Source organism: Salvelinus namaycush, chromosome 2 (assembly GCF_016432855.1).
Source record: "Salvelinus namaycush isolate Seneca chromosome 2, SaNama_1.0, whole genome shotgun sequence".
NCBI classification, from domain to species: Eukaryota; Metazoa; Chordata; class Actinopteri; order Salmoniformes; family Salmonidae; genus Salvelinus; species Salvelinus namaycush.
The window spans coordinates 66,530,286-66,553,863 of record NC_052308.1 but is presented as its reverse complement, the minus strand read 5'-3'; the positions used below and the strand labels follow the sequence as shown (position 1 = coordinate 66,553,863).

Below are 23,578 nucleotides of genomic sequence, written 5' to 3'. Positions count from 1 at the left end.
CTGCTGACACAAAAAAGCATTGTGGGACTGTATCAGTGGACTAATGAAAAAAAAATACCAAAAGATAGTTTTGGAGTGGGTTTTCTCTATTATCCATACTCTATGCTCTTCAGGGTAGTGATTATCTCAGTCTGACCTTAAACAAAACCCCAAATATTGTCTCAACTTCTAGGCTATATACATCTCACTGACAAAATATCAAAGCCTATAAAGAAATGCTTGTACTGTACTTCACTACGTGTAAGAAAATCCATGTTGATACTATAACACCTGTAAGTATGTGATATATAACTGAGCCCTGTCCTCTTAGGTGTGTGCTGGGGAACACCACCATCCTGGCAGAGTTTGCTGGGGAGGAGGAGGTGAACCGCTACTTTGCGCAAGGCCAGCAGCAGCAGCTCCCGCCCACCACCAGCTGGCAGCCCAACCCCGGCACCAATCAGACGCGCATGGGCGGAGGCTCGCAGCAGCACGCCATTGGCCATCACTGGAGCAGCGGCGGCCTGGGGGGAGGAGCCAAGACCGGCGGAGGCGGAGACCTGCTGTGGGGGGGTGTGCCCCAGTACTCCAGCCTGTGGGGGCCCCCTAGTGGCGATGATAGTCGCGGCGTCATCGGGAGCCCCAACCCCATCAACACGCTGTTGCCAGGCGACCTGCTGAGTGGAGAGTCCATGTAGGACAACACACTAACAAACCAACCATGAGGATGGATGTTTCAACGCTGGAACAGACAGTGGAAAAATAATAATAAATACACACAAAAAATGACAATGAACAGGAACAAAACCAAGCAAATCATGTGGCGATAATCAGTATCAACGGAACTGTGAATCGTGTACCGGAAAGGCTGGGGGCGACGACACAAGACTGCTGACCCCTACGCCCTTCGGTTTTTACGTTTTTCTTTCTCTTCTTTTTTAAAGGGGATTTTGTTTTTAGTATTTGATAAATGTTGGAAGCAAACAAAAATGAAATGCCGAAAAGACTCAATGAAGAGAGAACCATTAAGTGTTTTTAAGTTTTCCATGAATATCGCACATTCTGTGTGAAGTGTTTTTAGGAGAAGCAATCGAAGAAGCTGCCATTTTGAATCTTTCCTTTGCCCACGAAACTCCAAATTGATTAAAAAAAGACCATTCCCAGCATGCCCGTGGCCAATGATGTGGCTCAGAGACCTTTTACTTATGTTATTGTTTTGTTTCCAAGCACTAATATTAGCCTTAAGTGCTCTACTGCAGCCCAGGTCCTCCTTCAATCTCAAGCCTTTTTCATTGTTTTGAAACTGAAGAGAAATTGTGAGTTTGAAAGCTTGCACAATTCCCATCTCTGAGCCAGTGAATGGAACAGAACAAGTGTGATCAACCAAGGTCGTATTCACTAGGAACGAAACGGAAGCAAGCGGACTGAAACTGAGGGACTACCTGAACTTTGTCCAATAAGAAATGCTTGTTTTCGCATGCTGTTGCAAAACGTTTTGCCACGTGTGCACCTAATGAATATGACCCCAAGTCACTCGGCAGTATGAGGCCTGTCAACACTGACCCAACCAATCATCAGTTAAAACCTTTTTCTGTTTTTTTGGTCGTTCATTTGTTCTTAAAGGGATTTACACTGCTGTTTTTGTTCTTTTTGTATATCGGCGCATTTTTATATCTATCGCAACATAAGCTGAGAGATTATTACACATCGACCGACCTAGCTGCGTCTGTTTTATGTGTGTACTTGAGTATATGTCTGATGGAACCTAATCATTCACGTCTGGGAGTTCAGATTACCACTGCTCAGAAGAACTACGACTTCAGCTATACTCACCTAACGAGACTTACAGGTGCTTCTTGTCAATTATTAACATTATTTGTCGGTTCCGTTGTTGACCCTCTCGTCCCCATTATGGACCACCAGTTTCTGGAAACGACGACAAAAAAAACCCGCTTCAACTTGATGTGACAGTTACATTGTGCAATATATACGCCAGACCCTTCTTCTTCCGTCCACGCTCAAGTCGAAACAGGAACTGGTTTCTTTACATTTTTCGTTCTTGATATTTGTTGTCATTGATCAAAGCAAAGAACTTAAGAACTACAGAAACTTTACCTTTTCTAATTTTTGATTCCCACCAGGCCACCCCCTTGACCCCCCCCCCCCCCCCCCCCCCCCCATGAAAAACTGTTGCGTTAACTCTTGCCGGAGAGGAGGAGCGAGGATGGTGTTACTATTATAACTGTGTGTTCAGAAACTGTCTCTGCAGCCCTGAAACTCCTCATACGTACACATTGAACTGGGGTACATGAGAAAGCACCATCAGAAAGCCCTTCCTCTCCCAGTTGCCACAGCCACACCGAACAGACTGAATCCAGATGGGGAAGTCACTGGAGATCTGGCACAATACCAAATAAGAGGGGTTTCTCCTAATGCAGTAGATCTACTACGAGTGTTCCTTGTATTTGGTACTGTACAAAAATGTAAAAGATAGACTAAGTAACCTTTTGTCTATTTCAAAGGGTTTTATCATAGCACTTATGAAGAGAGCTAAACGCTTCAACTTGCAAACCAATAAATCAGAAAAATGGAGCAGCAACTTTGAAAACTGAAAAAAAAGACACAAAAAATAACTCTTGCTCTTTTTGTACTGTATCTATACTTGGAAATAACTTCTGGTATTGGTTTGTTTCTCTTTGGTCCAAGGACTTGTATGAACTTTAAAATGGTAGCAGGATGAAGAGAAGAGGAAAAAAAGGAAGTCTACTTTTATCTGACAAAAAAAAAAAGTCTGCAGTGTTTGATTTTTTTCTAAAGACATTTTCTTTTAACTATATCAAAGTGAATATCACTGTTACTCCAAAATGTTTAGCCTTTTTCTTGTCTGGAGACGCTAGACATGCAATGTTACCTGTCTCCAGCCAACGGTCGGTCGGAGTGGGGAGGGGGACGGTGACGGTCCACTGAGTGCCTCTCTGCTGTGGTGCCCATGGCGATGGTCGCTAGGCAAGGCTACCCCCACAGCAGCATTTCCTCCTGGGCTGGCACCAAGCTCTCCCATTGGACACCCTCAGCCCGGCAGGAAACCACGCTCACTCCAAGACTGGCCAATCAGCACGGAGCTAGCTAGCTAACGACCGCGCCAGCAGCACTCGACCTCGTCTCAACCAACCCTCTCCATTTCCCCTAATCTTCTTTCACACAAAGATCACTTTAGCTGGAAGTCAAGAGACAGTCAAATTTCTGGAATTTTGCCAGTGTTTGATGAATTTTATTTAGTTTTCGTTTGACGTTATGTATTTTTTGATTTGTTATTTTTGTCTACATGCAGTGGTCTTTTCAAGATGGCTGCTTGAAACTAGCCCTTTTCACTGTTCATATGCAGAAACACTTTGGTCAGAGGTGCCTCTGTATGTTCATCCTGTGTATTGAATGCAAACGAGGATCAATACTACAGCCCGTCATTGATTGTCTATTATTAGTTAGTATCTTAACTGATTGATTGATCATTGCTTTGTTTTGGACAGTATTCTGTAGTACTTCCAGGTAGTATCTCAAGACGTGTAAGTTAGACCAATAGGGTGTCTCAGATGGGTGAGTGTGTCCTGCCTGACCCTAGCTGCTCCACCTGGGTTCCACCAGGGCTGTCCCCTCTCGCCCCCTCACACAGCTGCTACGCTACACCCTCCAGTCCCCTCCAAAGCAACCAACCTAGACCACGGCCATGGCCCTCCCCTTGACCAGACATAAACAGTCAGTTCTGTTTCTATGCAAAAGACTAGAGGCTGCGGGCCCTTTATAGCCAACGTGCCAATCCTGCCTTAAGGGTTGAGCACCGACTCACAGAGCTAGACCCAACAAACCTCCTGCTGTATGTACCCTTCAGCACTTAGAATATGTCCGCTCCTGGTCCTTATAGCTGGGTTTAAACCACAACACTGTCGTATTCCAAACTTCCACCCTCCCTCTATGGGGAGTTAGTACCACTAGAGTGGAGGTATAGTAGGCCTCTTTACTGTGCTGAAGAAGACAGATCTCCTGTCAGCTTGATCTCAGGGTAGGAGACGACGTTAAAAGATGCAGCTCTCTGTATGTATGTCCTTTTGCTGTAGTGTAAGAGAGCCAAGTTCTACACTAACTAATGGCAAGCTGTGCAGTAGTACTATAGACTTGTTTTGGCTGGAGAATTGTTTTTGGGAACGGGATAGTAATGAATTCCCTTCCCAACTATAGGCCTACTGTAATGTTACAATGTAGAGGCCCATTATGCATGTAAGATGCCAATGTTATCCTATGTGCCAATACAATCAAATTATATAGATCTCAAACTAGCCCATGTTATACGATCTGGAGAAAGAGCTCTTCTCTTCCCAGGATGGAGGATCTTTGATAACCTTTGTGATGGAGGCTCTTTGATTTACCTTTGTGATGGAGGATCTTTGATTTACCTTTGTGATGGAGGCTCTTTGATTTACCTTTGTGATGGAGGCAGGGGGGCAGGAGGGATCAAACAGATGGGTGGGGGCAACACACCTCATCCTGAACTACTGAGATAATATGGCCGGGTCTCAAATGGCACCCTGTTCACTATGTAGTGCATTATATAGGGACATAGGGTGCCATTTGTGGGGAATGCCCTGTTGTCGAGGATATAATCTTTACTAAGTTTGGGGGATCCAAGTATCCTACGGTGCACAGTCAGTTTGATGTTGGGTAATCCTGGGTACATATTTTTTTAAACCAAAAATGAATTTCTTGCATTTTAACGTAATTTTAATATGAAGTTTGACAAAATATTTTTAAAAAAAACTTTAAAAAAATAAACAGACTAAAATAAATAAAAGATCTATAATATGTTAAAACTTAAGCTCTGCACTTCTAGCTGAAATGTCTCCAGTCCAGCAACCTCTAACTTCTACCATCCAGGGAGTCAGAATGCAGGCTGGGGAGCCTTTTTGTGGATGCTGTATTTATCCTATTTGTTAGTGTTTCCTCTCAAAGCGGACCCACAACTGTATATTTCCACAGACCCAGATGACTTCGGGCCCACTGTATCAGCCCAGGTCGCTCGCCTCACTGTGTCTGCGGTAGGCAACGAGAGGGGGCGCATTTCAAAAGGTACAAAGTCTTAAAAAAATAAAAATACTAAAATGGCATAAGGCTACCTTTTTGGGACTGTTCGGCGTCCTGCAGCACACTAGCAAAAATCACTATTGCCTGTTTCTGTAACTGCCTTGATCCAAGCTCAGAGAGACCAATTAGCCGGGTGGGGGCCTCCAAACGTCCGCTCGGTGTGTGTGCACCAGCACTGAGGGGCACGCCATGCTCTCTCTCTACTGCTTAACTATAGATATATACGGATATGTACGTACGGTGTGTGGTAGGTAGCACATCAACAGACACCTTGGATCTCAATCTCTGAAACCTTTTTATTCCTTTTAAAAGGTCTGGGTTCAATACAAACTGAAGATGAGCAATATGTATTCCCCCCGCAAATAAGTGATATGAAGGAAATGGAATGGGGTTAGGGGTTAAACTGGTACTTGATGGATCATGAGTAATGTCTTTCCTACCTGGAGTTGGATATGCACGTTCTGGATTTATGAACATATTACAGTACTACTTGTACTGTATGTGAATTTGTCTAAATAACCCAACCTGAAATCACCTGTTTTTTAAATGCATACTTTCCCAGTAGAGAAAAATATCATTAAACATATCAACACAAAAATATAAACACAAATACTTGAATCAAGGAGCGCCAATAACGTAATGTGAAGTCTCTTTTGTAAAAAGAAAAAAAGAAAAAAAACAAATTGACTAGTACACTTCCAAGCTTTTTGAGGTCATCAATTAAAAAATATATAAAAAATAAAAAGATTGGAGAGAAAAAAAGTGCAAAAATCATTTGGTTGTGTGCTTGAAAGTCAAATGTATGTGTGCAAACAACTGTGTGCTTGGCAGGCTTAGGACTGCTGTCATGTTCCATTCAGTATGTTGTGTATTGACATTGTTGTCTGTTCTTTTATTCAGTTTATTTGTTGCTTGTCAAAACTATATTCTGATAGACATTTATCTTCTAACGTTGCACTGAGTGTCTTCTACCCCTCACTCAGCTAATCGTAGACAAACGAGGGGAGAGGGTGACAATTCATGTGTAAATGTTTACTCAAGGACTTAATGGAAAAAAAGTTTTTGTTTTATCTGTAAAATGTTTATCTACCTTATAGTGGCTTTTATTGTGGAATAATCCAAAACAAGGATTATCATTGAGTATTGCACCATTTTGTTCTGATTACGTACAAATGTAATGAAAAAAAGACAAAAAAAATGATCTAAGAATTGTGGCCATAGATAGTAGGACTAGTAATCTCTATGTTAACTTCATGGAGAAAGGGATTATGTGGGGAGATGAGTTTGTTACAGGACTCATTTCAGAGGTGCCTATCTTTTTCTTTTCTTTTATGCATAGCCACCTGTCGTTTACAAACATTTCATTTGTCTGAAGTTGAGGAAAAAGGAATTTAGAAGAAATGTTGAAAAAGACAAATTCCATCTTCCATCAAAAAATGAACATAAAACAAACTTTGCAAAATGAAGATTTATGCTACTTTCAGAACTCTGGGATTGATCAGTGTTGTCGTATTTCTAATTTCTCTTTTTTGATGTCGACAGACTGTATGTATTGATTTATTTGAATTTTGTCTTGTAAAAAGACAACGCAATTTGCTCACTATCTTGCACACTCGTAAAGATGTGGATCTTGTCTCGGAAAGGCCAGGATTTCCAGAGTTCAAACTCCACCATTTGTATTTAAATTTGAGAGTTTTAAATTACAATAACTTTGAGAAATGTAACTCCAGGCACTGAAAGTTAGGGATTTAAATAGAATATGATATACCATTGCTTCTAAAAATCCATAGTGGTTACATAATTTACCAAATAAATGACTGAAAATGAACTTTGAGAGAGAAAAAGTGGAGTGCTTTACATGTAAACAAAATTGATCAATGGTTTTAATTGTCAAAAGGCAGTGATAGTTTTACTTATGCATTTTCTTTGAGGTTCCATCCTGTAACTTTCAGGAGCTTTGTGCATTACTGTCTCTGTTCCTGTGGCAGGTATTCAATGAGTTAAGAGATTCTGTCTAATAGATGGTTTTCAGGAGACAGATTTGAAGTGGAGAGGGGGGGGGGGATATTTGGTTTTTAAAGGATCATGATCTATGCACAAGTGGGAGGGAGAGTCTAGGCCTGCTTTTCTCTTGGGGCCTGGGACTTGTACTCTGGGGTTCAGGGTTTGATGTAGGGGTGTGTCTTTGTGCTACAAATTTGCTATGTTAGATTTTCTTCCCCCTCATCAGATTTATGGCAAAACTTTCTATTGCTTCGCCATGCTGTGTAATCCTTAAGCAATGAGCGCTTATCCTTCTGCTAAAGCACTGTGGGTTATACTGAGAAAAAGCCCATGACTTTTAAGGCGGTCTGGTTTTTGTAGGGGGGGGGGGGGGGGGGGGGGGGTGGTACTCTGCCTTTTTATTTAAAAAAAAAAAAAACATTAAGGAGACATGTCTGTACTGAGAAAGTTGTGGCTTTATGTTTATTTTTCTCCTCATAGAATGTGATTGTTAATGACATGCACCGGAAAAAACATGTTTCCATGAGTTATGGAGCTTCTTTCGGAATATATTAATAAATTGACATTTTTCTTGGCTGTTAAAGCGTCTTGTCGATTTCTTGTGGACATTTAGTATTAATGCACCTCTAGCGACACAACCCCCAGAGGAAGCCAGATAAGGAAGCAACTTTAGACAACTCACACACAAAGAAGCCACACACCACCAAGGAATCCACTTTACACTGGAGGCACCCCTTGTTATAAATTTATTTTTTACAGTAAGCTGTTGAGTTAAATCTCTATTGTACTTTTTTTCAGGTCAGTGAGTTCTCAGAATTTGCAAATCACAAAAGGACATTACAGCTTTTACATCCAATTGAACTGCATAGTCGCTTACATATTACCGGTACCCCCTGTGTATAGCCTCACTTATTTTGTTGCTCTTCATTTTTCTATATGCTTAACTTTTCTTAAGGGCTTGTAAGTAAAGCATTTCACTGTCAGGTCTACACCTGTTGTATTCAGCACATGTGACAAATACAATTAGATTTTGAAGCCATGCTGTGGTTCAGCACACCATGGGACCATCCCACTGACTCTGACCATGCTACATATCAGAAATTATCTGCATTAACCAATGTGGAAAGGCACCCTGTTGCTCTCTAGCCCCTTTTATACCTGATGCGAGCATGTGTCCTTTGTCCTGGAGCTTGTCCACATATTAGCCATTCCACAGTCTGCATTAAGACCAGGTTTCCTGGTCCCATCCGGTATTCAAAATATTGAGACATCTTGACGCTATAATGGTTATATCAGTCTACACTTGATATCAAGACAATTTACCTGACTATATTCTGAGGTCAGGAAGATCTGATCACAATGCATTTAATAGTCGACATCTGTCTCAGAACGTAGACAAAGGACGGGATGTTAGCACCAGGTATAAATTGGTATTTTGTAAGTCCTGATAATGGGATGGCCATGATTCTTGTCTGTTTCCAGCACAGGATCAATCTCCATGATTGGCAAGAACGACAGTTCCCTGTGGACTGGACAAATGTACCATGTCAAAATACAACACTAATAAAGACAAGTATTACACTTTTAATATTTTTTTTTGTTTAAATACAATACCTTTAAAAAAGTAAAGCAAGGCTACAACATTTAGCTGCCAGCATTTACAAAACAACAAAGTTAGGTGGATGTTTGTTTGTCCAAATTTAAGGTTATATAAGTTGTAGTTATAGTCCAGACTCTAGTTTATAAATAAATTGTCAAACACCATGTTGGTGAGATTGGGCTGACCTTGTTCCTCACATCTCCCCAGCAGTTTCAGATACTAGCGGTGACTCTTCGGGCCTCTCGTAGTGGTTTTCCTGTCGAGAACTCAGAGGGGGGTTTTCATAGGCAGAAGCATCCATTTCCTCCAGATGCAGGGGGGGCCTCGGGTGGTAAGAGGGAGACACTTTTCCATTCTGGTTGGGGGGCCGCACCCCAACCATCTCCTCGTAGGTGGAAGCCTGGTGGGGCTGCGGTTTGACACAGTCTCCTCGGGTCTTACCCTGACAGAGGACAGAAGCCAATCAGAGAAGGCAGCAGGTGAAAACAACTAGTGAAACTAGTGTCTTTCCTGTGTGAAATGATGTGAATAGTAAGAGGATGGATGCTTTGATTCAGTGGCATCCTTCCTCAATTTGAGGTGTTTGACAAATCACTGGTTCTTAGTCATACCTGTCAGAAATCATTGTTATGGTACTGACAATTTGTCACTTGAGGAATACAGTAGCTACCAAATGAGTAAGTACCTAAATACATTACAATATCATGTCTCCCCAGTCAACAATCATAGAGGTTACAAAGTGGCTTTATAAACTCAGAGCAAAGAACTGTTTGATTTCAAGAAAATGTCATATGAGAAATTTGCAGAATGTGAGGTTGTAATGCTTTTTAAATTATGACCATAATAAAAGCAGCAAAAAACTGGAGTGGCTACCATTTATATAAATAATATTCTGTGTGTCAATCTTTTTGTCCATAGTAAGTAGGTTACAGTCCTACTCACATAATGAGCCACTCCCAGGGCCATAAGGAAGATGAGTAACAGCCCCACAACAGCAGAAAGGGCATAGAGCAGTGGAGTGTAACCAGTACAGCCACACCTAACACCTGGGGAAACAATGAGCAATATGTAGTGTCAGACTTTAAAGAATGTCAAATCACTTCCTAAATTAAAAATACATTGACAACCTTTCATATACTGTGTATGATGGACATGAAATGAATTACTAACAGACCATTGTCTGTTTGATAATTGTTACCTGGGTTACTGAATTGGCTACTAGAGTTAATAAACAATACAGCGTCATAGAAACAGCTTCCACAGATGACCTGGACATTTACTGGCATGAATTTACCGTTTAAAGGGATAGTTTGGGATTTTGGTAGATTCATTTTTGGATACCATTTTATGTCTGTGTGCAGTTTGAATCATTGCGCTAACGCTAGTTAGCATTGTCTCGCGAAACTACCTCCAACTTCCTTCATACTAGACGCAGACATAAAAAAATATACACTAGTTCATCCGACTCTGGGGAAGTAGATTGCGTTCCTTGCCAAAATCACAAACTATCCGTTAAAACCAAAACCACAGTTTCCTACTGCATCTATCTATTTTCAAAATGAGTATAGAGACCGATGTGGGGAGGGGAAGTGGATAGACTTTTCGTAAAGGTCTGGTCAAAAACTTGTATAGACAGACAACGCATAGGCACGCAAAGAAAGTTCCCAATGTGATGTGTAAGCTCAACGAATGAACACGCCTTACTAAATCAAGTGTTACTTGTTTATATCCACTAGCCCCATATAAATCAGGTGTCTTATTAGGTTGAATCCACTAGCCCTATGATAAACACCCACCTTGCACAGACACAAAGTACACGTGTCTCCCTAGCCTGGCACTGTTGTCGGACCTGCCGGGTCACAGCTGTAAAAGGCGCTAACTTCCGGCTAGATCTTTAGCAGGGTGAGGTTGTATGCCAGGCCGCCCAGCCCCGTGCCCAGGTGAAGCCTCTCTTCCGGGGGGAACGAGGCAGAGGAAGAGGGGCGCTTTGAGTGGAACAGCACCTCCACTGGAGCCCGGCCCCACCGCCTCTTCAGGCATACCCCTTCCATGGCCGAGGGGGAACCGTAGGGGGCGAGGCAGGGGAGGACAGCTGAACCCCCGGCGCACGTCTCTATCAGGCCTACATCCATCTTGTTGTCTGGGACATTTTCTCCAGATGGGAAACAAACACTAGTATGACTGGCTTTGTGGACGGGGTAGAGGAGAGTATGTTGCTAGAACCAGGGCTATTCTAAGGAGGAAGCAGTGGCAGGATGCATAACATGAACAGCGTGGCTCAGCTGTGGCGTCTGGAGTCATTACCAAAAAAAGGGAAAACACGCAGGCTACTGTGACTGTTTGACACACATCATGGTGTCAACAACTCCATTCGCATCAAGAAACATAAAAAAGGAAATAAATGAAGGAATCCATAAAGAATACTCACCAACATTGTCGACGTACAGAAAGAACTCCATATTGCTTGGAATCTTTTGATCGACGCTGGAGGCATCGGGGAAGACAAACTCACAGTAGTAGAGGTCTGTGTCTGTTCCGTTCAGCTGGTTGATGGTCACGTTGACCCGGTGAGTACTCGGGTCTCCCGTGACATGGATGCGCTCTTTGACGTCATCGTAAAACGAAGGCTTTTGTTCAGTAAACATGAACAGGACCTCTCTGTTGGGCTGCAGCCACTTGCGTTTCAGGTAGAGCCCAATGGGCCTGGAGGCATTGAACTCAGAGATACAGTAGAACTCTACAGAGTCACCCTGCGTTCTCTCCAGGAATTCCATATCACAGAACACTAGGAGGCAACATATAGAGAAGGTAATACAACGTTAGCTCCGTTTTTATTTTACCTTTATTTAACTAGGCAGTGCCATTAAAAACGAATTCTTATTTACAATGGCGGCCTCCCCAGGCGCAACCCCCCAGACGACGCTGGGCCAACTGTGAGCCGCTCTATGGGACTCCCAATCACGGCCGATTGTGATACAGCCTGGAAACGAAACAGGCTGTCTGCAGTGACGCCTCTAGCATTGAGACGCAGTGCCTTAGACGGCTGCGCCACTCGGGCGCCCAGTAAGTGTCATTGGTTGTTTTTTATGGCTTGTTGGTGGTCATATAAGGGAAGCCCACTGTACTGACGCATGGTTTGGACCTCCCTACCCTGGTCAAGAAAGCATCTGCATAATGATCAATGTAGTGATATGGAACAGATACAGGCCTCTGGTTAGACCAAACCAAACAAGTGCTGTTTTTATAGACATTAAACTACTCCATGATAAAGTCATCCAAAACTTGCAATGGCAGAAGAAAAATTCCAACACCACAGGAGGTCGGTAGCACCTTAATTGGAGAGGACAAGCTCGTGTTAATGGCTGGAGAGGAATGAGTGGAATGGTATCAAATAAATCAAACCTGTGGTTTCTATGTGTTTGATGCCATTCCATTCACGCCAGCCATTATGAGCCGCCCTCCCCTCAGCAGCCTCCTGTGGCCAACACAGTTCCCAATAAACTAACCCCACACCAAAAGTTGCAAAAACAAGACTTACCCAACACTGTATGTGTGATTAGCAACAGCCAAACACCTGTCAGATGAAGAGTCATGACTTCCCTTGTTCTTATATGATGATGCTATCACACACTGAGCAGCATGCAGTGAGCCTCAGACATAAGTGTCTGTATTAAACTAGAATTGTTGAGTGTGACTCACTTGACTGAGGGGGGGTGGTCTCAGCCAGATGAGGGGAAATTGGTGACTAGCTACAGGAACTTCTCCACCTCAAACCATAACAGGAAGAGTTGTTCGTAAACTACTCACACGTGTCACAGCAAAAAGCCACACCCACCTTTACATAATTACTACAAAATATTTATCTGTAAAGATGAGGGTTCTGCAAATGCAAAATACTGAAGCCAGACAGAAAGTGTGTTGACCTTATACTAAGAGTATAAAATACTGAGTATTTAGCCAGTTGTAAAGCTGCAAAAATCTGTCAATTTCAGCCAAATACTGCTAATAAGAGAATATATTTAGGTATCAAAACATGAGTTACTTTGAAGTTGTTTAAGGTTTATAAAATGTTATGATATAAGTTACAACATATCACAAATGACCAACTATTCACTGTAACGTCGTGGGAGATATTGCAAACAGTTACTTGAGAAAGTCAAGTTCACGACCCAAGACCATCTAGTGGTCCTCTTACAAAGATGGTTCAGATCTGTCCTGTTCCTGGTATAAAATGGGTTCTTAACAAGATAGGCTTGAAAAAACAGACAGTGAAAATTGTACACAATACACATGATTTATTCTTATAATAGTGTGTTTTGATACAAAGCATTTGGATTTTTACATTAGGATACATTTATGCACATCAGCAAGTGGAGAGAAACTGTGATACTGCCTACATTGTCTTGTGAAATAACATGTCTATTTGTTTTATGTGAAATGTATAGTTAATGAACAAACAGGCCAATGTTCCCTTTAAAAGAACGTTATAGGATGCATGTTGACAATTATAAAACTGGGGAGAACTCAATTATAATGGTGAAGCTAATCCGAGTAACAGTTTTAAGTATTAATGACAGCAGCACATCCAAGACAGTTTTGAGCATTGTTGCGAAAGTTGGAAGAGGAGTTCGGACGAGTGTTGACGACGACATCCAACAGGCCAAATACTATAATCCATAAGTATTAATAACCTATTAATCTGTAAACAATGATCATAACTTTTTTTTAAACATTACTGTAATATGGTCTGGGAATGTTTTCAAATGAACTTGTCAATCATTATTTTACAACAGCAGTGCCTTCCAAAAGTACTCACACCCCTTGACTTTTTCTACTTTGTGTTACAGCCAGAATTTAAAAATTGATTAAATTGAGATTGTGTCACTGGCTTACACAATACCGCACAATGTTTAAGTGGAATTGTTATTTCGAACTTTTTACAAATTAATTAAATGTAAAGCTGAAACGTCTTGAATCAAAAAGTATTCAACCCCTTTGTTATGGCAAGCCTAAATAAATTCAGGAGTAAAAATTAGCTTAAGTCACAATAAAAGTTGTATGGACTCACTGTGTGCAATAATAGTGCTTAACATGATTTGAATAACTACCTCATTACTGTACCCCACACATACAGATAAAAAGGTCCCCGAGCCGAGCAGTGAATTTCAAAACAGATTCGCCACAAAGACCAGGGCGATTTTCAAATGCCTCGCAAAGGGTATCTATTGGTAGGTGGGTACAATTCAAACAAAAAGCAGACATTGAATATCCCTTTGGGCATGGTGAAGTTATAACACTTGGATGGTATATCAATTGTGGTGGAAGACTCAGAATGAGTTAGGTAACATAGATAATTAAGATGTCTTATCTGCATAATATGCTTATATGATATGCTTGTTATTAGAATGTATCCCTTTGGACTCTGGTGTTGGTAGTTGCACTTCCTCCCTCAGCTGGGGCCCAGAGAGGGGAGAAGTCAGGCTCGTCTTTCACATGCCGCTAGTGCTATGCAGAATATCAGAAAGAGAAGAGGACAGGAGGGAGCATTGTCTTCATATGTGAATGTGTCTTTACCTATTCTAAACCATGTGAAGGGATGGCGTAATTGATGGGGAACCACTTGTCTCCACAATGTCTGTGAGCCAGTCACTCCCTCCTTGGGGGAGATATGGTCTGAGAAAAGATGTGGGGTAGTGTCTGGAACCATTGTATGTCATCTCTGATGTTGCACCTGTCCTGGGGGAGTGTATGACCTAGAGGCTCACTCCCCTTAGTGTCCAGGCGTGTGGTCAAGAAGGGGTTTTACTTGAGATGGAAGTATCTGGAGTTGACAATTGAGTTATGCCATAGAATTAATTGGTGTTTCTGTGCTTTGAAGTACCAGGAACGAGATCGGAGCCTCGTCTTAGGGGCCAGACTAAATAAGAACAGTCTTCAAAGCAAATGCTATCTGGCGGGATACTCCTTTCTCATATATCAAGTTTCACCCTGTGACCCATTCCATGCATGTTGTTTGTCAGGAAGACTAAAAGGGCGTATCTTTTCTATAAAAGATATGTATTCTTCGTATGTCAGAGCTACTCGCCACAACACTTGGAAGTGTTGAGCCGACCAGCCTCATCATTATAGAAGCAATGACTCTATGCTTTCCTTATTAATACGTTTTGAATAAAGTAATGTCCTGATTGGTGATTGACCTCGTCTCTCATTGATTAGAATTTCTACCACACAATACACCCAGTCACTACGGAGAGGAAACCGTTCAGGGATTTCACCATGAGGCCACGCCCACCATTACAAAATGACTACAAAATATTTATCTGCAAAGATGAGATGGTTCTGCAAATTCAAAATAAAAGGTACATTTGAGTTTAATGGTTGTGATCGAAAACTGACGATTGATCAACATTGTAGTTACTCCACAATACTAACCTAAATGAGAGTGAAAAGGAAGCCTGTACAGCATAAAAGACGTGGCAAAGAAATGTACTTTATGTCCTGAATACAAATTGTTATGTTTTGGGCAAATCCATCACATCAATGACTACCCCCTCTTTATATTTTCAAGCATGGTGGTGACGGCTGCATCATGTTATGGGTATGCTAGTCGTCAGCAAGGACTAGGGAGTTTAGGATAAGAAGAAACAGAATAGAGCTAAGCACATGAAAAAACCTAAATGAAAACCTGATTCAGTCTGCTTTCCAAAAAACACTGGGAGACAAATGTACCTTTCAACAGGACAATAACCTAAAACACTGGTCAAATATACACTGGAGTTGCTTGAATGTTACTGAATGGCCTAGTTAAGAGTTGACTTAAATCTGTTTTAAAATCTATGACAAGACTTGAAAATGGCTGTCCAGTAATGATCAACAACCAAATTGACGAGTTTGAAGAATATGCTAACATAATACAATCCAGGTGTGGAAAGCTCTTAAGAGACTTACCCCAAAAAACTTGCGCTGTAATGGCTGCCAAAGGTGATTCTAACATGTAATGATTGACTCAAGGGGTTGAATACATATGTATTTCATTTTCAAACATGATTTCACTTTGTCATTATGGGGTATTGTGGGTAGATGGGTGAGAATCTATTTAATCCGTTGAATTCAGGCTGTAACAACCAAATGTGGAACAAGTCAAGGGGTATGAATACTTTCTGAAGCCACTGTACATCATAGCCGATGTGAAATCCTACTTACCAAATGAGTGGGGTAAAAATGTGTCCAGTTTCCACCGAACAGCCCCCTTCACCATCAGACAGAAAGAGGCAACAATGGCACACCACAGCATTCAACATTCATTACATTTGTATGCAACCAAATGGTGTAACAAATCTTGAGCAAGTACTTTAGAATAACTCTACAATACTCAAAACAATGTACAAATCTTGGAAAAACTCCCAAAATGCATTACTTCAGATTCAATAACTAGTTACTACTAAACGGTACATCCGGTGCAAGATACAGCCACACTATGGTAAGGGAATGGGTACTTACAGATATAACTGACCTGTTTCGCAAGAAATCTGTGTTTTAGGCTGAAAAGCAGATAAGGACATTACCATCAAAATAGACATGGGCTTACAAAAAGTTTCAAAGTAATGGTTTTTCGATTTTAATATGCTATGCAGTGTTTCCCCCAGTATTTTTGTTTCCAACAGCGGTGGCAAAGTTAGCATGTGGGGGTAGTGGGCATGACAAATGGCACATTTTAGCGGCCCTCCTCTCGGCCAGAGAACCTGTAGCTGTTCTAAAACAAATTTTCTGCAATTCTACACATTTTGACATGAACATTTTAGTTTTAAAGCTAAATTTTCTACAATGGCTTATGCATTGTTCTTAATTTATCTAAATGACAAACAAAATCAAAAGGGGCCCTATATCATGACATTTTTTTATTTTACATTCTCCAACTGTCTAGTCCTTATTTTGGCGATTTTTAGTTCTCAAAAATATATTGCGCCATCTATATTCCTGGTTTTAGTCATTTAATTTAAAAAAAAATTGCAGTGGCGGCCACGGTTTAGCAGCGGCGTTGTGCCGCTGCTAAATACATATAGGGGAAACACTGATGCACCATAGTGGAATAACACCAAATAAGGCCCTCTGACTTGAAAAGCTAGACACCCAGAGGACATGAGTAGGTAGTTTAGGAAAAATACACCCAACATCAAGTAAAATGTATATTTATCATCAACCACTCACACAGAGTATAGAGCACTTGCATGCAAATGTTAGTGAACCTAAGGTGAGGAAGATAAACTGATTCAGGGTGCAGGTTTAAATGATTGGATTACTATTATTAAAGAACATCAGGCTATAAACTTATCTGCATCAAGACTATTTGTATATTAAAACATGTTTAAAAATACCAGATCTGGAATGTTGACATTCTATTATTTGAGCAATATTTCATAAATACAACATTTATGTACAAACCTTCATGATGAAGGTACTAACCTCCATGGTACAAACCTTCATGAAGCCTCATCCCCATCCACGGGTCAGGAAGAAAACAGTGTTGGATTTTAAGTGAGTTTTATTACAACATAGATTGTTTAAAACAGTACAGAGAATAAATTCAAACAAGTTACCCTTTTGATCATGGAATAAACCTGAAATAAGAATGAAGCTAGAGACTGATAGATAATAATAATAATCCATAGATCTGGTGGTAAACTACTAAACAGTTGGAATCGTCATCATAAAGGAGGACCCTCACCAACCATACGGTTGGGGACAGGGCGTCCAACAACACACAAGTGTGCTGTGAGGGCCTCGTCACCGACTTACTCTACACAACAGAAAATCATATATTTACAGGAAACTTGCCTTTTTGTAAGGGGAGGGCGATACGATCATGTTACTCCAGCAGCGAGCAGTCAAAACAATATGAACCATATTTAACACACTTCACTTCTACAAACCTGAGTGAAACATAAGAAAAACACCATACATGTATCAAATCTGCACAACGACAAAGTTGTCATTATCATCAAGTTGTTTTGTGTGTTTTGTTGTTTCTATGTTTTTCCCCATTAAAGATGTCATGTTAAATGTCCGTGTGCTGCGTATATATATTTTTTTTCATCAATACTTTTCTTCACCATCACTGGTTGGTCTTACAGCTCATTGGCTTGGGCTAGTTTTAAAAAGCACAAGGTGAGAAAAGGTTTAACCTCCAAACCTAGTGAGGGGTCAGGTCGTTGCGACTGCTTCAGTATCGTCCCGCAGGAGACATGACGGGGGGCCGCATGCCCATGGGAGGCCCTCCTTGGTATCCCATCGGAGGGCCCTGCCCATACGGAGGCATCCCACCCTGCATGTAGCCAGGCATGCCCTGGGGGGGACCACCATACTGACCTGGAGGGAGGAGGAAGTATATTGAAACATCACGATCACAATGCAAGCAAACGCAAAAACCCCATGTTTTGACTGGTATGATACTTGGTCTTTCGTGCCATCAAAGGCCACACGTTTCTCTCCATCAGATCATTTTTTGGTCTAGTGATGCCATAACATCTTACCGTGCATGGGGTGCCTCATGCCAGGCTGCTGCGGAGGCATGCCCTGCTGTGGGGGCATCATGCCGCCCACGGCCGCCACAGGAGGGGCAGACATGTGAACCTGCCCCTGCCTGGGCACGTTACGCTGGTACCGGGGCAACTGAGCCCGTCGCTCCTCCTGTTACCGGGCAGACAAACACAGAGAGGATTCTTAGACAGGACACAACACTAGCCTATCCCTTTCAGTGCAACGGCAAGGACAAATCACACAACTCAATTACATTATATTTGACTAATTTGTTTTGAACAAATATTACAGGTATCACAACAGTAACGCGACATAGAAAAATGTACTTTCTCATTCATTACTTACTGTGAAAGGGCAAAACGCAAAGCAGGAGCAACTTACCAGTGAGATATCCTCATCAGGGTGGATCAACTTACTGGTTGCACTCATGGTGGTGAGGGTGGCTGGCTTATTGGTCACTGTGGCGGGGGGCTTGGCCACAGTGTTACTAGGGGGATTAGAGGAGGATGAGGAGGCAGAGGACTGGGTGTAGGCGGGGAATGTTGCTTTGGGAGGGTCAGAGGAGGTGGAGGGCGCGCTGTGGGGCACAGCTCCAGAGGCACTCTGCTGGGCCTGGGAGACCGGAAGGAAGATGCACTGTCAGATGGGTGAGTGACTCATCATGATCACACACACACACACAGATTACAATGCTCTCCTCTCATAGGAATCAGATATTCAGACATTTGACCTACTGATTCCTTAGAAGTGCTTTCTAAACAGAATTTGTCCCATGATTTTTGATCACAAGCGATTGGTTGATTCCTCAGATTTTCACAAGCAGAGTGCACTGTACATCAAACTAACGCTGAACAGATTATCACTTTAAATGACTGGAAAATATCAGTTTCAAAAAGTGATTGAAATATCAGTTCAGCTGAGAAACTCAAGAAAAACTCATATCATATCACACATTGCTGATGAGCATTGCATTGTGCAAAATACCATCTGAGGAAATCCATGACAACAAGTCAGGGGAGGGGAAAAATAAGCAAAAAGCAAGCTGTGCCTAAACAAAAATACATATTTTAAATCACCAATCCAGTGCTAAGAAAACTAAGGCAGGCCACACACAGGCATGCAGCAAGTCCTCCTAAGGGAAAGCTGACCGTCAGCTCATCCTTTTGGTGGAGCGGTTCACAAAAATGCACACGGAATGACAAAAAGCCTGTTGAATATATTAACTTAAGTTCATATGTCAAAACACAGACATTTTGTAGCATTCCCAACCAAATCAAGCTGATATGCTGCATGCCACAAGAGTCTATGGGACATGGAAGTGAAAGAGTCCTGCCTACTTGTGGAGTGTTAGAGAACAGAGGCTTAGAGGCAGCAGACTGAGAGTCTGCAGTGCTACTGGGAGAGGCTGTGATGGTGTTTGGAACATGAGAGCCCATCTGCAGCATAAAGAAGAGAGGCAGAGTGTGAACAACCCTAGCAGAACCTAGAGTGAATACCAGCAGCTCTGGAGAGGAAAACGAGGGCATTTTGATAATGAGATTTAGTTCCTTACTATGGATGCATTACTGATACAACGCTGGTATTGCTGCTCCCTATTAGACTTGGGCGGTATACCATATACCGGGGTATTTGGAAATAGCCACAGGATGGTTTTTCAATACTGTTGAAACTATTTCTTTGAAGATTGCATAAATGTGAATATTTGTTGCTACATTTCAAGTAAATACCTGCAGTTAACTTGTGCAATATGTTAAGCGATAATGATTGCGTATTTCATTTCACCTGTCAGAATTTTTCATTATGAAGCTTACCGCTAGTACCCAGTCACATGGTGTTTGTTTACAAGCACACAATAACGAGACACCAGAGCCTTGTGAGTCATTCATTGTTGTGCAGCACACGCCAGATGATCAGGTTACAGTATGGAATTCACAACTAAATGTTCACCAGCTAGATATTTTACAACTTTTAAGTAAAAACGGTCTAAAATGCACTAAATGCTCTGCAGCTATACATTTGGTTTGCTAATTTAGTCGCTATTTAGCTAAGTGGTTAGCGTCTTACAAAATGTATTATATTGCCGGTAACAGCAGAAAATCCCCTCTTGGATCAAGAGCCTTGCTGTCTAATAATTGTGTTGTACGTGCAGCAACCTGTAGCATTTCTGAGTTACTTTTAGCTGGGATGTCACTTTGTGAGCTGGGATGTCTGTCCTGAAAATAGTTTAGGTCACAGGCTGTCTAAATGTTCGCGATGCACTCTTTATCATTTAGTTTGCATTCTATGGGATTTTACATGTACTTATTAGCATTGCTAACCTTTGGATTACAAAAGCTCAGCGGGGGTTTGAAAATAGTGCCCCTTGTGTTCAGTGCCGGTATTACCGAATATACCAATATGGCACAAGGTCAGTATGAAGGTATGACACTCTGGATACTGCCCAAGCCTACTCCCCATCATTAATGATGATATTCTGATAGTATGCATGTGCCTGAGATGAGCGCACCAGTACAACCATCTTAATAAAGAGGAAATCCTCTTGTTGAATTATTCAATGGACACCATTTAAAATGAACAAGGTAAACCAATGAGACAGTTATGACAAGATACAGCTACATCCCACCTCGCCTCTTGGCAAGGTGACCCACCTGTACTGCGCTGGGGAACAGGGGCTTGCTGACGGCAGCAGGGGCTGCTGCGGCAGGTCGGGGCATCCCTGCCGGAGTGGGGACCTGGGCCATGTGGGGCATACCAGGACGGTGACCCATGTGTGGTGGCATTCCTGAAGACAAGACATCAGGTCTCAATATCAAATCACAGTTATTTCTCAGGAAGTTAGGGAATCCATGACAAATATCATAGCAGGTTGTTTCTAGGTCATGATAGAATTGAGAATGAACATGATTTTGCTCTACTAGAGCTTGGACAATAAACCGAAAATGATCGACATTGACCACTTATCGTGGGCATATTGCTGATATCGTTCATTATGATAACCTATAGGGCCCTACTAGAGAAATGTGAAGTTTGAAACAAAATACGTTTGCTAATAGGTGATTGATAACCAGACAATTGATAGCTACAACATTCAAAGTAGTAGTAGTATTTTTAAGGGTAATATTAAAACTGTGGTGCACATTCATGTTATAAGCTTATCGTTAAATAGATTTGTGTCAGTGTCGGCCAGCTCTATGCTAGTCTTCTGAAATTGTCAGCTCTCTCACAAGCCTCATATAGGAGAATAGTCCTAGATGAGAGAGGTGAGAGGGCCACAGTGCTGTAGCCCCTGTCAATGCCATTCCACCCCACTGGGTGCAGTGACTGGAGTAAGGGAGGGGAAGAGGGGTACCGACGGTGCTTACCTGGCGGCATACCAGGCATCCCTTGCATCATTGGAGGCATCATCCCTCCCATCCCATGCATCATGCTGTAAGGAGATCAAACCAACAGGTGTGAGTTACAATCTGAATGATCAAATCTAACTGTCTGATGTTTTAATAATAAGGCAGATCCTGCAGCGACGGACCAGTTCAGGGCGACATTTAACTCCTGCAAAGAGTGAGCAAACGCACCATGGCTTTGTGTGTCATTGAGAGAGGAAAATGTCACCCACTGAGTAGTATGAGTTAGTACTCACCCTGGTGGCATTCCGTGCATACCAGGGGGCATCCCATGCATCATAGGCGGGACACCGTGACCTGGCATCATAGGGGGCATTCCTGCATTGGGAAGAAAAGGGAAGGAAACTAGATTTTAAGCAATACACCAGGTATAATTTATTAGCCATTATTTGGTGATGCTGGGAATGTATTTTTTCCAGTTTGTGGTTTGTTCAGAATGGGCATGATTCATTCACAATTCAGAGCAGTTGAACATTTTTGCCAATCATCATTACTTGATGCGAATGTCTTACTGGCTGAACACAGCAATCGTATGGCCATTCAGCCCATGTTCTACCTGAGTAAGCTCCTGGTGGCATGCCTGGAGCCCTGGCCCCGGGGGGGATGCCTGGCTGGGCCATGGGAGGGACATAGCTAGCCTGGGGCTGGGCAGCAGGCATCTGCTGCTGAACGAACGAAGGGCCTGGAGCATCATCATCGTCGTCATCCTCGTCAGAGTCGTCCTGATTCTGCTTCTTCTTCTGGCTCTCTGAACACAAAGTAAAGGGGTATTTTAGCCACACAGCAGTTCTTTAAGATGATTTGTTATGGCTGTAGACTTCTATGGTTCTCAGTACAAATGCAGGAAATTATGTTGACACTAACTAACCCTGTTTTTGTTCTAATGTCCGTCTCCTCTCCTGCATATCCTTCTCTGGAATTCCTTCCATGCCATAGATTTCCAATTCTATGTCTACCCTTCCAGGTATGGCATTGGGGACCCCGTCAATGGTCTCTTTGTGAACCTGAAACACACACGACCCACGCCATCAATGATTCATATCACAAATAAAAGGTATGACCACACAGATTAATGAATAACCAACATGTTGTTAATGTGAATACCAACCTGCATACAGTGGATTGCCAGCCCTGGACCAGTGTACAACTTCTTGTGACATATATGGCACTTAAAATGTTTGGCCTTTTGATGTTGGATGAGAATCTTTTCATCATCGAAATCTCGATTACAATACCTTCAAGTTGTGAATTAAGGAAATGTCATAGAGTATATACTAACGTTAGCAAGCTAACTTAGCTAGTTGGTTTCATTCAATCGAGGGTGCCTCCTCCCTGCTATTAACGTTACTCCTTTATTTGAACGTAAGGTATAGTTACTCTTTGTGCACAACTTCTGACCACCATCTATGACAAAGTATGCCGACTAAGCCTCATAAACTGGGTAGTTGCAGATAGCTACATAATGAATACAATAATTGACTTTGCTAACTAATAATGCCGCTAGCTACTTAGCTAACATAGCTAGTTTTCCGCCTAAAATGTTCGTCAATATACACCATTTGGGTTTACTTTGTTGAGATAAAACTAAAAGAGAGTGTTGGAAAATGTAATTGCCACAACATTATTACAGAAATACGACAAAGTATCAAAAGTGCGAACAGGTCTTGTGAGGCCTACATTATCTTACTTCGCTAGCTACCTTGCTAAGCATTCGAGCCCTCACTTTCTTTTCATGCGTTTTGTCTATTCCCCAAACCAAAGGATACCAGCACCATGGCTTCATCTGCTTCTTCTTCTTTCGCCCCATCTTTCAGATAGTACTTGGAAAGCTAACGTATAATAACAAACACTGAAATTCGTTCTTATTGTGTCATAAACATTAGCGACATGCTGTATGACAACGCCGAAAATGGCGCTTCTTCAA

General features: G+C 41.9%; 3 protein-coding genes and 1 non-coding gene across 4 annotated transcripts in view; 1 reads left to right on the top strand and 3 right to left on the bottom strand.

The window, feature by feature from the left end:
• Positions 1-7,699, top strand: part of LOC120066515 (trinucleotide repeat-containing gene 6C protein-like) — a 72,179-nt gene extending 64,480 nt beyond the window's left edge. The window contains exon 20 of the mRNA XM_039017942.1: positions 311-7,699. Coding sequence (XP_038873870.1) covers positions 311-677 — 367 coding nt within the window. The 3' untranslated portion in view covers positions 678-7,699. The remainder of the gene's footprint in view (positions 1-310) is intronic.
• LOC120066523 lies at positions 7,572-12,343 on the bottom strand. Its single transcript, XM_039017953.1, has 5 exons — positions 12,255-12,343; positions 11,145-11,501; positions 9,659-9,762; positions 8,902-9,158; positions 7,572-8,645 (listed from the first exon to the last, which is right to left on the bottom strand). The coding sequence occupies exons 1-4, from the start codon at positions 12,307-12,309 to the stop codon at positions 8,910-8,912; spliced, it is 765 nt and encodes a 254-aa protein (XP_038873881.1). The 5' UTR covers positions 12,310-12,343; the 3' UTR covers positions 7,572-8,645; positions 8,902-8,909.
• Positions 12,344-17,240: 4,897 nt separating this feature from the next.
• Positions 17,241-23,578, bottom strand: LOC120066508 (BUB3-interacting and GLEBS motif-containing protein ZNF207-like). Its single transcript, XM_039017930.1, has 10 exons — positions 23,421-23,578; positions 22,763-22,889; positions 22,523-22,658; positions 22,211-22,402; positions 21,891-21,972; positions 21,616-21,680; positions 20,902-21,035; positions 18,635-18,865; positions 18,247-18,403; positions 17,241-18,082 (listed from the first exon to the last, which is right to left on the bottom strand). The coding sequence occupies exons 1-10, from the start codon at positions 23,459-23,461 to the stop codon at positions 17,937-17,939; spliced, it is 1,311 nt and encodes a 436-aa protein (XP_038873858.1). The 5' UTR covers positions 23,462-23,578; the 3' UTR covers positions 17,241-17,936.
• Positions 21,461-21,594, bottom strand: LOC120028480. Its single transcript, XR_005473456.1, has one exon. It is a non-coding gene; the product is annotated as a small nucleolar RNA SNORA49 (small nucleolar RNA).

Coding starts and splice junctions, on each gene's coding strand:
- LOC120066523 (XM_039017953.1), bottom strand. CDS start 12,309: ATGACTCTTCATCTGACAGGTGTTTGGCTGTTGCTAATCACACATACA. Junction 11,502..12,254: donor AATCACACATACAGTGTTGG/GTAAGTCTTGTT, acceptor GTTGCCTCCTAG/TGTTCTGTGATATGGAATTC. Junction 9,159..9,658: donor CCCTGGGAGTGGCTCATTAT/GTGAGTAGGACT, acceptor GTCCTCTGTCAG/GGTAAGACCCGAGGAGACTG.
- LOC120066508 (XM_039017930.1), bottom strand. CDS start 23,461: ATGGGGCGAAAGAAGAAGAAGCAGATGAAGCCATGGTGCTG. Junction 22,403..22,522: donor GACATTAGAACAAAAACAGG/GTTAGTTAGTGT, acceptor CTTTGTGTTCAG/AGAGCCAGAAGAAGAAGCAG. Junction 18,083..18,246: donor CATGAGGCACCCCATGCACG/GTAAGATGTTAT, acceptor TCCTCCCTCCAG/GTCAGTATGGTGGTCCCCCC.